The 17,411-nt window shown below is 30.2% G+C and overlaps 2 protein-coding genes across 3 annotated transcripts; both read right to left on the bottom strand.

Moving 5' to 3' along the window:
• Window positions 1-2,585: 2,585 nt before the first annotated feature.
• LOC100801294 (probably inactive leucine-rich repeat receptor-like protein kinase At5g48380-like) lies at window positions 2,586-5,695 on the bottom strand. Of its 2 annotated transcripts, XM_006601761.4 has the most exons (3): window positions 5,413-5,695; window positions 4,163-5,141; window positions 2,586-3,772 (listed from the first exon to the last, which is right to left on the bottom strand). In XM_006601761.4, exons 2-3 carry the CDS (start codon window positions 5,009-5,011, stop codon window positions 2,765-2,767), a joined length of 1,857 nt encoding a protein of 618 aa, XP_006601824.1. In that variant the 5' UTR covers window positions 5,012-5,141; window positions 5,413-5,695; the 3' UTR covers window positions 2,586-2,764. The 2 variants fall into 2 exon arrangements, with proteins under 2 accessions (XP_006601824.1, NP_001239701.1); NM_001252772.1 differs by lacking the exon at window positions 5,413-5,695 and having other exon boundaries at window positions 2,765-3,772; window positions 4,163-4,933.
• A 6,228-nt stretch (window positions 5,696-11,923) lies between these two features.
• LOC100500015 (uncharacterized) lies at window positions 11,924-14,484 on the bottom strand. The gene is given in 3 exon segments (NM_001248702.2): window positions 11,924-12,284; window positions 12,722-12,855; window positions 14,291-14,484. Coding segments are annotated over 3 exon segments (339 nt in total). The 5' UTR covers window positions 14,403-14,484; the 3' UTR covers window positions 11,924-12,191.
• Window positions 14,485-17,411: the final 2,927 nt, after the last annotated feature.

Below are 17,411 nucleotides of genomic sequence, written 5' to 3'. Positions count from 1 at the left end.
TGGGCATGTAGAGGTCATAACTGAAAATTTCAACCTTAAAAAATATTTTATAGTAAAATTATAAATAAAACATAATAATTGTAGCATTTGGATTTATGCTTTTGTTTGGTTGGAAAAAATGGGTTGGAATTAAAACTATAAACTTCATGATAAATTTTTTAATTTCTGCCCATGAATGACCTTCTTAAATTTTAATAACTATGATCATTACCTATTATAAATTAAATTACCAGTAAATATGTTATTATTTATATATTTTATTAACGAATATACTTTTAAAAAAGGTCTTATCTATGTTTGTTTTATCTGAACAATCAATGTTATCTAATGTTTTTGTCTGATTCAAAACAATAAAATACACACAATTAATTTAGCGCTGACCACATTTGTATCTATTGTCGACCCACGAATAAGAAGCCATTTCGTTGCATTGTAGATTGTACAATTATTTGTCAAATATTTTTTTTTTAAAAGAAGCCAATTCATTATGTATCATAATTTTTTAAAACTTTTTTTTATAAGTATTCTTATAAGTTTGGTTCTTTAAATTGGTTATGAAATTATTTTTCAATCCAAAACTTAATTATACTTAAATTTATCATTCATTTCTAAAAATATATTCTATGATACAAAATTTAGTTATATTTAAAGTTTATCAGTGATCTCTAAACATATATTTTATGCAATACAATTTTAAAAAAATTATATTATTTTAACATTTTACGTCGATTAATTCACGCAACCTCCTAACAAGTTACAAGAATTTAATATTATTCCGATTCCAAAGTAATGCATTGTGGTTAGCCTTCTTTATCAAAGTAATGTTTGAAACATTACTGTCACATGTCAAAAGTAAACACATAAAAATTCATAACATAATTTGTGAAACATCGTTTTTTTTTTCTCTCTCTCTTATTTGTATAAATTGTTTTGCAATTAACATTTGTCAAAGTGAATTCATGATTTCTTGATGTCTTTCAAACTTACACGAAAGCCGTACCCGTTAGGTTCAAATAGGTGCAATAAATTTTGAATCCCCGCATACACAACAAAAATGGTTTGAAGAATTTCTCAAAATTAGAAATTTCTTCTAAATGTATACATATAAGTGATAAACTTTGCACTGACGCGTATTGTTTGCAACTGTGATTAACTTTGTAGCTAGGATACTTCTTATACAAAGTGTATGTTTATCCACTATTAATTCACTGTTGTTTTGAAGACTTTAGTAATACCTTTTAGCAATGGTGGGGAATGCACAAGATATGATGAGATTTGCCTTTTGAATGTAACAAAAATTAACCAGTAACACGTGAATTTTTCTTACTGGAGATTTAAATTTACGGGAGGAATTGTTTGGAAGACGTGGTCCTAAGGAAGTTCGATTCGGTTCAAAACAGAAATGAACATGTTTCCTTCTCTTTTTTTTCTTTTTTTTTTCCCATTGCAATATCTCCAAATTCTTAAGTTATATTATTCTATTGTTTTATTTACCTTGATTGCCAATTCAAATACAAGTTTTGTAAAGTGTTTGTATGTATTATTTATGCTTCAGATTCCTCTCGCCTACTCCCTCTTTCAGTGGTTGACCTCTAACTTCTACAGAACTTTGAGGTAACTGATGATCTTTGAATTTCTATTACTACTTACTTTGTAAATTTTATAATTCAACTTGTATAAAATTCAATTGATGCTTTTCCATAGGACTAGGGAGTAACTACAAGAGTTTTTATGAAAATGACTTGGCACTCCAATAATCTCTTTTTAATTTATTTCAATAATTTTTTTAGTGAAACCTTGTCAAAATAAGCTGTTTGAACAGCTTAATTAATTGCTCATTCAATAAGGTCTCATCATATGAAACTTTATGCCATAAATTTAACCTTGAAACTTGTTAGAGTAAGCTGAAAAAAAGCTTATTTTGATAAGTTTTGCCGAGAAGCTTAATTAAATAAGTTAAAAACTTATTATGAAAGTTATAAACCATATTCTCAAGCTCAAATAAGCTCCCCTAAGTTCTTCCAAACGCTCCCAATATATGCTTAATTAAGTTGGTTAGCATCTTTAGTCTCAAGCAAACAGGTATAAGTGAGTTACACAATCTTTTTTACTTCTGATTTTACGTCACAACACAATAATAACTGAAGCCACATATATTTAATTATTTTCGTTTCCAAGCATTGTAGTATTTATGCATCCATGCTTCAACGGGCCAAAACATAATGTGACCATGAATATATATATTGGCCCACGTCCTACATGAACATCCACTCATGCACATGGGATTGTGGAAGCAACAGAAAGGGTATTAAATGCATACATGGTCTACTATGCATAGATAATACAATGTAAAATGAAATTTATCATGATGACCCTCCTATGGTTTTCTTGTAATTTTTCCCCAATAAATTAGTTGGTTTGCACGTTTAAACCACATGAGAGCAGAATTAATAATGCAGTAACTCATGACTCGATTCATTGAACTCATTAAGTACTTAAAAGGGAAAGAAAATCCACTAACATATCAACATGCAAGGGAGAGAACAAGGAAAATAGAGCAAAATAAGGATTATAACAAAGTCACCTATATATAATGGCATTCATGGTTGATGATATTAAATTGATGTTTCAATATTGATAGCACACAAATGGATCTAAACCATAAAACCTTATATAGCACTAACATTTATTTTAGGACCACAAGGCAAGAGATACTTACATATTAAAATTGATTACATACCCTAATTATATCTCACATACCTTTTCAATCATGTCCCTCTCGAGCTACAATAAGTTCTTCTAAGTTATCAGCATCACCAGTGTCCATAGGCAACATGATCTCATCCTCAGTTGTGAAATTATAATTAATCCCAATGGCTCTTAGAAGCTGGTATACTTCAAACATGGTAGGCCTCTCCTTTGGCATTGCTGTAACACAGTTACATGCAACCTTCAGAAATTGGAAAAGCTCCTGGTCTACACCCTTCCCAACTAGTGATTCATCAATGGCTTCATGGAGTTTTGCATTGCTAGATTGCTGTTGAATCCATTCTACCAAATTTCCTTTAAAAGTTTCTGGAGCTTTAGACACATGGGTAGGTCTTTCACCTGTCACCAACTCAAGAAGCACAGTCCCGAAGCTATAAATATCCCCTTTAGGAGTAGCCACCAAAGTTTTTGTATATTCAGGAGCAACATAACCTAAATCCCCAAACTCCCCATTCACAAAAGTACTCAAATGTGTATCAATTGGGTTCATCAATCTAGCAAGGCCAAAATCAGAAATTTTGGGCTCAAAATCAGCATCCAACAAGATGCACTTAGAGCTTATGTTTCGGTGGATAATGCGGGGATTGCAGCTATGATGAAGCCATGCTAATCCCTTGGCTGCTCCAATTGCAATTTTGAGCCTTAGAGGCCAATCCATGGTGCATGCACCAGCATCAGGGTGTAGTTGATCATGGAGGGTACCATTTGGCATATTTTTATAGACCAAAAACCTCTCCTTTTTAGCCACGCAAAAACCTAAAAGCGGAACCAAGTTACGATGTTTGACAGAACCTAGTATATTCATCTCAGACAGAAATTCTTTCTCTGAATGTTGAGATTCCTGTAATCTCTTAACCATGAGTGATGTGCCATCATGAAGGACAGCTTTGTAAACAGTTCCTGATCTTCCAGTCCCAATAATATTGCTTTTGCCGAAGTTATCAGTAGCCTTCATGAGATCATTCAAGTTCATTTTTGAAATTGACTTCTCAAACATAGAAACCTGATGTACAATTAAGAATAGTTAGGCATAATAAATGAAAGTTCAAATCACATGAACTGAGGCTCTGTAAATTTAGAAGAAACTAAACAGACAGAAACTATTGTCAGAATTTCTAATATCTGCTACAGAAAATATAGTTTTCTTGCATTTGGCACAGCAGTAAGTAAAAGAATTTTTTTCAGTGTTAATATGATAAACAAAGTCAAGAAGATATATCATTAGTTAAAAAAATGAAGTTGAAAATATTATCAAAATAGATAACTTGCAATAAACATATTACCCATGAAACTTTCCATAATTGAACAATTTTCTAAAACACAGATCAATCTAAGAAGAAAAATGAAGATCAGCTCCAAGTAGAGTAATAAGCCATGCATCAATATAGCTTACCTTTATTGTTTTAGTTCCCTTTAGACTTCTTGCCCACTTGTTTCCTTCAGGGTCCTCTTCCTTCTTCCTATAAGAAATACGGCGCACGTAGAAGAACATTCCAATGCCCAAACCTAATGCTGCAACAGTCACACCACCAACAGCTGCTCCAGCTATAACAGCTGTGTTACTCTTCGAAGCCTTGGCCTGGCAAGCATCCAATAAGGGTTTACCACACAGACCTGAATTATTTGCATAACTATTGGCACTAGCTACACCATTTGCAAAGATTGGAACTTGCCCTGTCAAAAGATTATTGGCAACACTAAACAACTTAAGCCGCGGGAGCTGACTCAAGTTAGCAGGAATTTGACCAGTGAGTTGGTTTTGGTCAAGTCTAATTGTATTAAGATAGGTACAATTTGAAAGGGATGCAGGTATCTCCCCTGTAAAATCATTTGAAGAAAGATCAAGGGTTGTCACAAATGTAAGAAGTGTGGATATATCGGCCGGAATGGTTTTAGAGAGTCTGTTAAGCGAAAAATCTAATCCTGTCATGCTTGAACAATTCTGAATGCCGCGAGGGAAGGGGCCCTTGAGTCCCATGTTTGACAGTTTGAGATTCAAGACCTTGTTTTCATCAGGGTGCCAACACTCAACCCCAGTAAACTTGCATATATACCCTTCTGTATTGTTATTGAAATTCCAGGATTGCAAATAATTGTAGGGGTCGTCAAGTGTTCTCTTTACACTTTTCAAGCAGAATATATCACTGTCAGTCCCACAAACCATGCCACAGAGGATCAGCAGAAAGAAACTAACAATAATAACACCAGCACCGAAAATTTGGCCACCCATAAACATCTTCATCAACACCCCAAAACAAAAATCCAAGAACAAGCTATCAAGATGATTCACCAAAATTGGTATCTAATGAAGCTGCAGCATGAAATCTATAGACTCCATAGCACTGCAACCTTCATAAGAACACACACTTATCCTGAAACACAACAAAACAAACATCATCAACTCAATTCATCACTTCACAATTCACACCAACCAAATCAAACAACCACAAACCAAACTCAAAAGGCAACAACTTTTCCCCCCTTTCAGAACAAAATTCACAGTCTACACCAAAAACCACAGAACATACATAAAAAAAAAAAAACTGAGAAACCCTTTTGACATAAATCAACACAAGCATAAACAGAAGGAACCCCGGATTCAGAAATCACGTGAATTTTGCAGAAAAGCACTGAAATACCCACCTGGGATATTGAGCAAGTCAACTCGGAAACAAAATGGAAACACAACTTTGCCCGAAGAAAGGGCAAGGCATAGAAAAGGAAGACTAGAGCAAGGATAGTGTAGAGAGAGAGAATCACAAAGAAATAATGATGATGGGAAAAAAGAGAGCGTGTTTCATGAATTGTGATGAGAACACACATAAGAGAAAGATATTCACCGGGTCAAACAAATAACACGCTAAGGTAAGCCTTTTTTGTTTTTTTTTGTGAGAGCTTCAGTCTTCAGAGACGACTAGACTATGGAGCAATACGAAGACTTAGGGAACTTGTTTCTTTGACTAATTCACTTGCTTTGCCTGAAAATAAAATAGAGAATTATCTTATTTTAATTTAATTTTGCCTTTTGAAAATAGGAAAAATAAAACATGTTAGTATTTTACACCCCCATTTTTGGGGTCTCTTAATCTAAAGTCATTTCAAATTAATTAATGGTGTCCAACTTACCGTTTGCTTCCCCTATAGAATAAATGTGATATATATAAAAATAGAATATAATAACTCTTTGAAAATAAATTTCTATTTTAGTCTTCCAGATATACGATACCATTTGACATCTTGTAGAATTAAGATATGTTAACGATTAGTTTCAAATTTTAGTGTTATTCTATTTTTAAAGATATACAGTCATATATTAAAATAGAATCTCATTTTCTAATTAATTTTTACCATAGTAGTACTATTTTTTAATATGGCTTATATATTATGTTGTGTTCAGTGAGATTAGTGGTTTATTGCGAGCGTAATGAAAGTAAATATAAGTAGGTGAAAAAAAAAGTTATACATTAATAATATGTAAAATAATTTATATATCATTCAATTACAAATTATTGTATATAATAATTTATTAATTTTTTAATAATTATATTAATTTTTTTATTAAAAATAATACATGCTTGAATGATTGTAACTGTTTAACATGATAAATAATTACATCTTACAAAAATAATTAAGATTAAATATGTAGGTACGTAAGAAAGGATAAATGAAAAGCAAAAGAAAAAAAAAGTTGAATTGAATTTTTCTTTTTACTTTTTAAAAAGAACGTTAAGAAACCAATCATTAAGTGTTGAAGAGGCTTATGACAGTAGAACATAAACTTGGGTTCCTAAGCCACTTTTTCAAAACTTTAATAAAACGTATTTTTAAATAATACAAATTCTCAAGTCAATATTTCCATTTTCCAAAGCGTTAGTTGCGAAAATAAAAGATAAAGAAAAAATATAAGAGGTGTATATATACATATTAAGTTTTCTTAACTAATAAATTCTTTACTAAGAATTTATTTTCTTACAAAAATAAATAATTCCTCATTTTTCAAGTATTTTGTACAAGTTTTTCTATACTCTTAATTAATTCAAGTATTCTTGTTTAAATTACTTTAGGCTTTTTTTCTCTTTCGAACTTTCAAAAAGGTAAATTTAATATTTATATAAAGGTTTGCAATAAAGGCTCAATGATACCCAATTAATAAGAAAAACGTTTGAAGATGTGATCGTGTTAAATTCTTTTGGCAGGCAGCTAGCTTATGGCAAGATATTGAGCCTTTCAAAGGTTCTATTCGAGACACACTTTCAACAGCTGTTCTAAGGGACTCTCTGATTTTCATATTATTATAAATAAATGTAGAGTAGATATTTCTAGCATTCCAAACTTTAGGGTGAATTTTTTTAAGATGCAAGCTAATCTTGTATTTTCTTAGGTTCTAATTATAATTTTTTTTCAACTAATTCACGTTTTTTAAGAAAAATAATTAATTATATTATATTTATTAATTAATTGTACTATTATTATAATATATTTTTTATTCTTTTTTTATTCTTTTATTCACTTAATTGTTTCTCATTAATATTTGAAGAAAAAATAATTAAATAAAATATATAGAGAAAAAATAATTAATAATCTGAAAATTAAGAAAAATTATTAAAAGGAACAAATAATTTTTTAAAAGAATCTTATAATTAGAAACATAACAGCTTTAAGATTCAATCATTTCTGTCATGATTTCAATTATATCCGGCTTATATTGTGAATCATATTATGAATGAAATGTCACAAGCTTATTTTCTCTGGAAAAAAAAAAAAAACCTTTGAAAAATGTATAGAGAATAAAGAATTGGAGGTTTGAAAGAGTTAAACAGTTAATGCTGAAGTAAATGATTTTCTTTAATTCTTTATAACTCTAGTGTTTTAAAGATGAAACTCGTTCTTATTCAAGAGTATCAGTTTGGTGTTGAAGTATGCATATAATGTAAAGATATATTCCTTCTAATCTCCTCCTAGAAAAAGTTGTTTTATCTTTTGAGTTGAGAACTGCTTCTTATGTGTTATAGTTTTTAGGTAAAAATATCCATATATTCTAATTGACATTTTGTCACTTAATTTTATTAAAGTTTCATCATGTCATACACATCTCATTTTAGGATAAGAGCGCAATTTTAAAGATCCTTGAATGGCCTTATTCACTTTCAAACTCTTGAGACAATTCATAGAGCTTTAGGACACTAGGATTCATGAATATGCTTCAAAGACAAATCATCTATTAAACACATATTAGAGTATTCTACACACATACTAATTAAATGTGTCATTTTCTCATTAAGAAACGTTTTAAGTATTAATATTTTGTTACTCATAAAAAAAATTGAGTGTCATCATCTTAACTTTAATATTATGTAAATTTTCAGCAATTAGACAACTTTAACTGTTCATATATAATTGTATAGTGAAATTTATTCTTCTTAAAATAAATAATCTAACTTCACTATAAACTAACCTTGATAAACATTGAGGGCAGGGTCATATCTAGTGAGAGGTGAGAAAATCTTATATTACTGTTTAAAATTAATTTATATAAGAGCATTGTTTTTATTTAAGATTGGAAAAGTATATATAAATCATATAATTATATATAGATTTTTGATATTAGAAGTTATTAAAAATCATATTGTCACTTGAAATAGATACATAATTTTCATATTTTAATCTTAACTATTTATATAAGCTATAATGTTCAACATTTACTTTTATATTTATATAAGCTATTGTCAAATGAATGCAAACAAATCAACAAGTAATTCCACTTTTATCAGTGGTCTTTGACAAAGAACTCTCATAGGTAAAACCAAGAGTTTTAACCTTCAAGGTGAAGCTTTTAGTTAGGTAAAGTCCTTTATATAAAGATGACTTCAGTATTTGAACACATAATATTAAAGTAAAATTCTACAATAACAAGCAACTGCCAAAGAATGTAATCCATATTTATAAAGAGAAAAAATAGTTGTTATTTTATAACAACTCTTTGGCCCCTAAGAGGAAAGGAGTTAATTTAATACATCCTATCCATACTCTCTATACTGAGAAAATAGAAGAAAAAAAATAGATCGAGATAAAGAGTCATTTAAAAAGTTTAAAATTCCTTATTCTCTCTCTCTCTCTCTCTCTCTCTCTCTCTCTCTCTCTCTCTCTCTCTCTCTCTCTCTCTCTCTCTCTCTCTCTCTCTCTCTCTCTCTCTCTCTCTCTCTCTATATATATATATATATATATATATATATATATATATATATATATATATATATATACACACTTCTAACCCAACTAAACTACTAATATATAACAATATTACTTAAAGTTTAAAAGTACATATGTAGTCGACTTAATTATTTCGTGGGTTCAAAATTTATAATTAACTTTGGGAAATTAATATTTTTTTTTAAATCAGTCATAAAAATGCAATTACTTACTCATAACCATCACATATTTTTTCATATATGTTTTGTAATTTGAGATTTTTTTAGGAAATTTATTTAGATTTATAACAATAATTTATGAATCTTATAGTTTTTTAATTTTATTTTAGAAATTCAAAATTGAATTTATGAAATAATTTCACTAAATATTTAATTAAGTTTATCCCAACGCCTGTTATCTTGTATTGTCTCATTTCTTTTACTACAATTCTTACATTATTTTAAAATAGAAAAAAGTAACTGAAAGCCTGAATTGACCTTCACGTCACTCTAGTCTCCAAAAGCCATTTCCTGATTTTTTTATTTTTTTTCTTTCATGAACTCAACACGAAATAATGCAAGCGAAAAGGGGTTAAAGATTAAACAATGAAACATCATGACTAAAAAAAAAACAATGAAAATCATAGAACTTTCGCAGTATCCCAAATTCCAAACCTCATCTTAGATTGACACTAGAATTTCATAGACCCAAATTTGGACACAACGTACCATGCGGGTCCACTTTACGTAAATTAGTAAGAGATTTCTCATTGTTTCACTAAATAGTATGCTTTCTAGTTTTCGCTGTCGAACTCAAATTATTTTACTTTTTCAACTACTAATGAGAAAACTGCAAATGAGTTTGGTTTTCACCTCAACTGTGAAAATGACATGCATTTAGACACGTTGAATGTTGAAAAGCTAGAAAATTGTCCTTCTAAAATTGCAGGAGACGAGGAGCTTTGTGATAGCTAGCCGAACAAGCACGGAACATATTACAACAATTAATTTACTTAAATGTTCTATGATGTTAACGATGGTGCATATGAGGAGCTTTGAAAAAATGAATTGGTAATCCGTATGAATTATATGGATAGCAATTTTTTTGGATATGTAACATCATGACACTAATCAATCTTTTTTTAATTTACTTTAAAAAAATTCATACGGATTACCGTATGAACCATATGAATCAATAATCCATATGGCTCATACGGATTGCTGATCTTATAATAGATTTTTTTTAAAAAAAAATAAGCCATACGGATATGGCTTTTATCTAACAAAAAACAATTTTTTTTAAAAATAAAACTATACGGATTGACAATCCGTATGGTTTATACGGATTTTTGATCTGTATGGATCATACGAATTTGTAATCTGTATGATCCATATGGATCAACAATCCGTATAGACCATATGGATTGTCAATCTGTATGTCTCATTTTCGCAGAACAAACACATGAAGACGAAGAAAACACCAATGAAAAAGAAGACAAACACAGTAAACACCAAGAAAAACGCAATCAATAAGGAGAACAAACAATAACAACCACAAACAGTAACAACAAAAGAACAAGGATAACTTACCTCGAAGGAGAAGAAGAAGGAAGAAGCAGCAACAACAGAACACGATCACAGTCACGACAGCAGCAACAACATGAACGCACCACAAACGACAGCAACAACGAAATGCATAGTCACGATCACGGCGGCATGGTCACGGTCACGATCCGAGAAAGGAGGAAGGAAAGCAGAGGAAGAAGAAGGTGAATAATGACTCATACAGACGAGTCACTATTTGGTTTTTATAGGAAAGAGTAAGGGACATTTTTGCCCTTTCACTCGACTTGCTGGGTGCCCCAACAAAAATGCTAGGTGCTCCAAGCAAGAGCCATAATGGTGTCAAAAGAGTCTACCTCATAGACCCAGTCCAACAATTGCCCAATAGCCTTTTTTTTTTCCAACTATTTACCAGTCAAATAAATGAAAAGAGATCGACTCCATGATTCACACCACACACTATATGAAAATAATGATTCTCATTTATAATTTTACAATTATTTAATAATTTTCTACAATAATAATAATAATAAATATGTTATTAGCATTCTTCACCAATGTGCACTAAAAAATAAAATTGAAGATACATATTATTGAGTTGACCCGACAATGCCTGGCATTCAATGCACCAACTTATAAGCTCCAGGCCCAAAAGGTTTCAATTTATTTTAAAAATTCAACTAAATGCCATTTTAAAATAAACATTCAACAATTAAATATCACTTTAGTACAAACTAATTCAATATTAACATTTATTATAATTACATAAATATGTTAAAAAAAATACCAGTCACTTTCACATAATTCAGACTGAATTGGACCGATCGTTAACAATGCCTTTGGATGCTGTAGCCTTTTTCTTCGTACTACACTCTTTGTAACCCCAATTTCAAGCCCAAAATTTATTTATGTTTATATTACCATGAACTAAGCACTACCCATCCAAATCATTAGATTATTAAGCTTCCAATCCTTGGATAGAAATTTTCTGGAGTAAAACCATCCCCTTTCCCTAAATTGTCACCTATCATATTGGAGGTAAAAAATTTCCTCGGCCATCGTAAATAATTACTCTTCTACTTCCCTTGCTTTCCATTTTATGAGAAATACACCCCATTTCCTTTCACTCGTCACCCAATCATAAACTAAATTCCCATGGCAACCACCTCCACAAAATGACAGTAGAAAGACTTGTAGTCAAAATAGATTAAAGCCTATGTGCTTATCTCATAATTCAAACTATGTGCTATAAAATGCAAAAATTGTTCAGCTCAAATTTCTTTAGGGCGCTGATCCAGGAATTGAATCTCAATAAATATCCATTGAGCTTAAAATTCAGCCCTTTGCATTCAGCTCTGCAAACCAAAGAAAAAAAATTACATGATTCGAAAAATCACTTATCCGGCAAAGAAAGACTAATTGTGCTTCCAGCTTAACTATATATCAATAACAATGTTTTAACTCTCAACAGGTAAATTAATTGAACATTAGCCAATAAATGGCAGCCTCTTAAGAAGCAATGCAAAATGAACAAAATAGCATTGCAAACCAATCAAGTCTACTTTATTTGTTGATACAGTATTTACTGCACCACAGAATAAAATGTCTGAAAATTAAATATCCAGAACTTTGAAAGTAAAGTGCATAACTGCATGTATGAAAATTTAATCATTATGCAGTGGATTCTTTAAGATATGCAATAAGATCTGCACGTTCCTGAGGTTTCTTAAGACCGGGAAACACCATCTTTGTCCCTGGAATATACTGCACAAGAGGATAAAAGAAAACACAAATCAATAACATTGTGGTGGAGACAAATTTTCAATGTTGCCCTGCATTGCAATAATACCATAAAATTCAAAAGCAAAATACACCGACTACATTAGAGAACACTACATCACAAAATGAAAATTATATAAAGTAGCATGAAATGATTCACAAGCAGATTTCACAAAAGGATAATCAATGATTAAATTAATTAAAAGCCAATAGATAGAGAAACACTTTTTTTGTCATCAGTATATAAGAAACAGATTAGCAATGTCACCTAGCAACATTACCATAAATTTAACAGCACAATGCCCCAATTATAATAGAAAATAGAGAATCTCACAATGAAAATTATACAAGTAAGGTGAAATGATAACTATGCAAGTTAGTGAAGTAGAGATGTGAAACTAAAATATTAATTTATACTGCACCTTTTTGGGGTTGAGCAAGTAATCATACAAGGTCTTTTCCTCCCAAATCACAGCCATGTTTTTGTTAGCAGTAGAATAGGAATATCCAGGAGTTGTGCCAGATTGCCTTCCAAACAAACCATTCAGATTGGGTCCTAAGATTGTCAACAAATACAGCAAACATGTGTCTTTAGAATTTTACATAATGACATTATTCATGGATAGGAGGCAAGAAACAGAAAACTAAAGATATAACTGCAGAGAGTACGATCAGTTAAGTGGCACCATAATTGGAAGAGGTAAACCAATCATACAGGGACAAAGAAGCAATGTACAAATTAGTGACCAAGTCTGTCAAGGCAAAGGCATAAACCCTTAGGCTTTGTTCATTCTACAGACTTTGCACAAAAGCAAGAGAGAAATTCAACATAAGCATTTCTTTTAATGTCACAAGAGTTATTTGAATAGAAATTAAAAATAACATCATAACAAACAAAAACAACAATAACCTTATCTCACTAGGTAAAGTCCACCACATAGATTACACAAAGGCCATTAGCATGGTTAAAAACGAAAAAATCTTTAAGAGATATTGTTCACCATGAGATTCCTTTTAATTTTTTAATGATATCCTCCAATGTCTTTCTTAGTCTCCCCTTCTACTCTTTCTGAAAAACACAGGTGTAAACCACCTAACCAACTACATATCCCTAGCAACATCATAACAAAATAAAAATTTAAAAAGTAATTCAAAAATAATAAAGAAACATAACATCAGCGAAATCTTCCTCATAGAAGAACCAAGGATACAAAATTTCAAATACAATCAAATTATGGTACAAGAGTTGAATCACAAGCCCTGTCACATTTCCACACAAACTATAATGCAGTATACAACTTTGCAAAAGAGAAAGTAGTCAGTACATGAACAATACCCCTATTACACACCCATGTATTAATATAGTTGGTTAACACACACTTGCTTTTAGTTAGATAGTTGGTGAAAGCCAATTTACACACCCATGTCTTTTATTTTATCTACTCACAGTCACACCAACTATATTTTTTTAATTAGCTAAGAGTGTATATTACATAAAAATTAAACTCTTTGTGCATTCCGAATCAATTGATCCCCCTTTTAATTCTCTCTACTTTAATCTCCAATAGACAAACCACGTAACTAGGGGGGAGGGGGGAAATCGAAAGTGGTTGCCGGATCAAGCTAAAGTAAACAATTCAAAGTTTCCAAAAACGAATTCCACATCAAAATAAGCTTCAGATTTGACAACGAGTCTCCAACCTCAACAAATAGAATGTTTTCCTCAACATCAATACAGAGTAACTTTCAAACCTAAACACCGAAAAATCACAACATAGCCATTAATTAAAATAAATAACAACTACAATTTCTTTTTATATTCAATAGCGCAGCGTTAAAATGCGCCAATCGACAAAATCCCTAAACCTGAGACCATGGAGTGTTGAGATTTAAGTAAAAGCTGATGTAAAAGTAGCATTGGAATCGTAGATCTGAGAGTTAATTAGGGTAAAAAAAAACAGGAAACGAAGATGATGAGTGACAATAGATACCTTGTTTGTGACCGGCACCTTTGTCCACGGTGTGGCACTGAGCGCACTTGGTCTTGAAGATCTTCTCGCCGTTCTTGGAGTTTCCGGGAGGAGCTTCTTCGAACGACGCCATGGATGCCGAAGTGAAGCTTCCAGAAAGAAACAAAACGCCAAATGAAATGCAAATGCAAATTGAAATGAGAATATGCGCGGATACCACAACACCACGGTCACATACATCTATTTTAAAACCCCCCGAATTGCCCCTGAATTAAAAAAATAATAATAATTTTTTAACTAATAATATATATAAAATAATGTTTATAAAACTAAATAAAAAAAATAAGAGTGTTAGGAATTTATTATTTTATTTTTAAATAAAAAATAAGAAATTTAATTTTTATTAATATTTTTTTTATTTTCATTTCATTTATTGTCAACACGTTAGATAAATGTACATAAATGTAACTTTAACACTAATATAACATATGACCAAAATTATTTATTTAAAAAAATATGAAAATTAAATTTTTTGATTTAAAAATAAAAAAACATAAATTTAAAATTTAAAATTATAAAAAATTAAAATTATAATTTAACCAATAAAAAATATATATAACTACCACTGCAAATACGGTAGACTTTCTTAAAAATTTAGGAAAAAATAATGAGAAATGACAATAAATGGATAAGAAAATATTTTTAAAAATTTCAAAATTTAAATAGTTAATAAGATGGTCTTATATTTTTATTCAACTGTGGCCTAGTCTAGAACTTACAGAATTGGTTAACACATCACTAACACAAAGACATTTATTTTCAACACTTTCTGCTTCCCGCATTTATCAATATTTTGAATTTCTAAACTACCCTTTTCATATAATAACTTTTTAGAGTATTTCATAATAAACTTATAATCTGAAAATATATTTAGAATACTTATTGTAGAAGAAAAAAATTCAAAAACATTATTCTTGATTACATATTTCATAACATGTTTCAAGATTTATAGATTTATTGTGAAATACTCATTCATAATACACTTATAGATCTGAAATGTGTTCTAAAATACCCATTTCATAAGAAAAAAAAATCAAAAATTTTCTATTACAAAATAAGTATTTCATAACACATTTTTGAATTTACTCTAGTATTACAAAAGTGTATTTCATAATAGGCTTGAAAATTTCAAAATGTGCTCTAGAACACCCACACCTGAATCCAACACTCAACACCCACTCTGCAAAAGTCAAACACCCACACCAGAATCCAACACCATAGTAGACAAAAGCATTTTTAACCAAAAAACTACTATCATCGGCATCGCACCTAGAGGAAGAGGCCACAAACCACTTCATCGGTGTCGTGTTACTTAGGGTGATTGACGGTGCTACAATGGTTGTGGCGTGGGATTTTTTGGCTGAGGGAAGTGCAGAAAACAGATAGGGAAGTGCAGAAAGTAAAAGCCTAACACTAATATTTTTGTGAAACCCTGTTAATCCAAGCTCCAGCCCAATTTCTCAAGACTCCGCCACAAGAGGCATTCGTGCCATTGAGTCACAGAACAATAAACGTTCCACTTCATCCCCTCAATAGGGGGTGCCCGCGAACTTTTACGTTTATTTTATATAATGCAAAATATGACATCTTAATATTATAAGTTTTATTATGGTGTATAATTTTAGAATATGATATTTTTTATATTTGAAAAATAAAAACTCATATTAATATTTAAAATATCAAAATATTATAAAGTTACGTGAACATTCTAATAACAGTTTCATGCTAAATGTAAATAAAATAAATTATTAAGAATTTCATATTTCAAAGAATAAACTATCAAGTATAATTCAGCAAAAAAATAAATCAAGTACAATTTATTATCAAATTTTACATTAACGTAAGGCGACTTTCTTTAATATATAATATTAATGTACGATGTGAAGTAATTTTTTTTTATAGTAGATGGAACTAGGAAAGTTTAAAAAAAAAAAAATCTACACCCCTTTTAATTCTCTCTGGGGAATAAAATTGAAGGGGTAAGCATCAAGCAGCATAATAAAAGTTTTTTTGACAAAATGATTTGATGTGGAATATTTATTAATCTTATTATGATTAACTTTAGTTAAAAACTTGATTAATTGCTTTTAATGTGGTCTCTCATCTCAAGTTTATTCATAACATTTAAATTAGAGATCTTACTTAATTATTTAAAGAGATGGAGTCAAATTGGGATCAACTAATAACTTGTTGATAAGAGCATAATAAAATAGTTCGGGACAATGTATGTAAGTAAGTGGTAGGATTCTCTAATCATTGTCATTTGATTATTTTCATACCCCTACAGAGTTGGTATGCTGCCATATCCCTACAGAGTTTTCTTAATTTCATACCCACTTGCTTTCAAATTTCATTGATAGAAGAAAACGTGACATGGTATTATTGCATTTGATTATTTTTTTCACCTCAGAATGTGCCAGGTTTAGAGGTAGGTTTCAAAGTGATAACTATGAAAAACGAATACTCAATCTCTATCTGCGTCAATTATTTTCACCTCAGAATGAGCCTGGTCCTGACTTGATTTTGAAACATCTAGTGCTCGAGGATGATTGTAACTGGACATGAGACTTTACTGAAAATAATTTAAACGTGTATAGCTAACTATTTCGTATTATTAATTCACCAAAAAAAACTATTTGGTATTTACTTAAACAAGTATAACTTTTTTCTGTTTGGTGAAAACATGTATAACCAATTTAAACATGCATAACCAATTATTTCAAATTTCGATCAATCAGAGGTTCAGGTCTACCTTTTAAAATCAATAGTAGTATTTATAAAAATTATATATAAAATATAACCCATAATTATGATTTTTTTTTTTTATAAAAGCAAGTAAATTCTTTTACTTGCTTTACGGGATCTACAATTTACTTGAAGTCACATTAATATATAAATAATTACAATAAAATTATATTTTTAATTATAAGAACTTTAATGTTAACGTATATATTTTTTTATATGGGTTATATCTTTTTTGATTTAAATAATTTATTGAATGTTTTGTTTTATGAACAAGGAACATAAGAAAAATAAATATGACAAATGTGAGTGAATATTTTTTTATGAAAATATAAAGAGA

This window comes from Glycine max, chromosome 18, assembly GCF_000004515.6.
Source record: "Glycine max cultivar Williams 82 chromosome 18, Glycine_max_v4.0, whole genome shotgun sequence".
Taxonomy (NCBI): Eukaryota; Viridiplantae; Streptophyta; class Magnoliopsida; order Fabales; family Fabaceae; genus Glycine; species Glycine max.
This window is presented reverse-complemented; position numbering and strand designations above follow the sequence as displayed.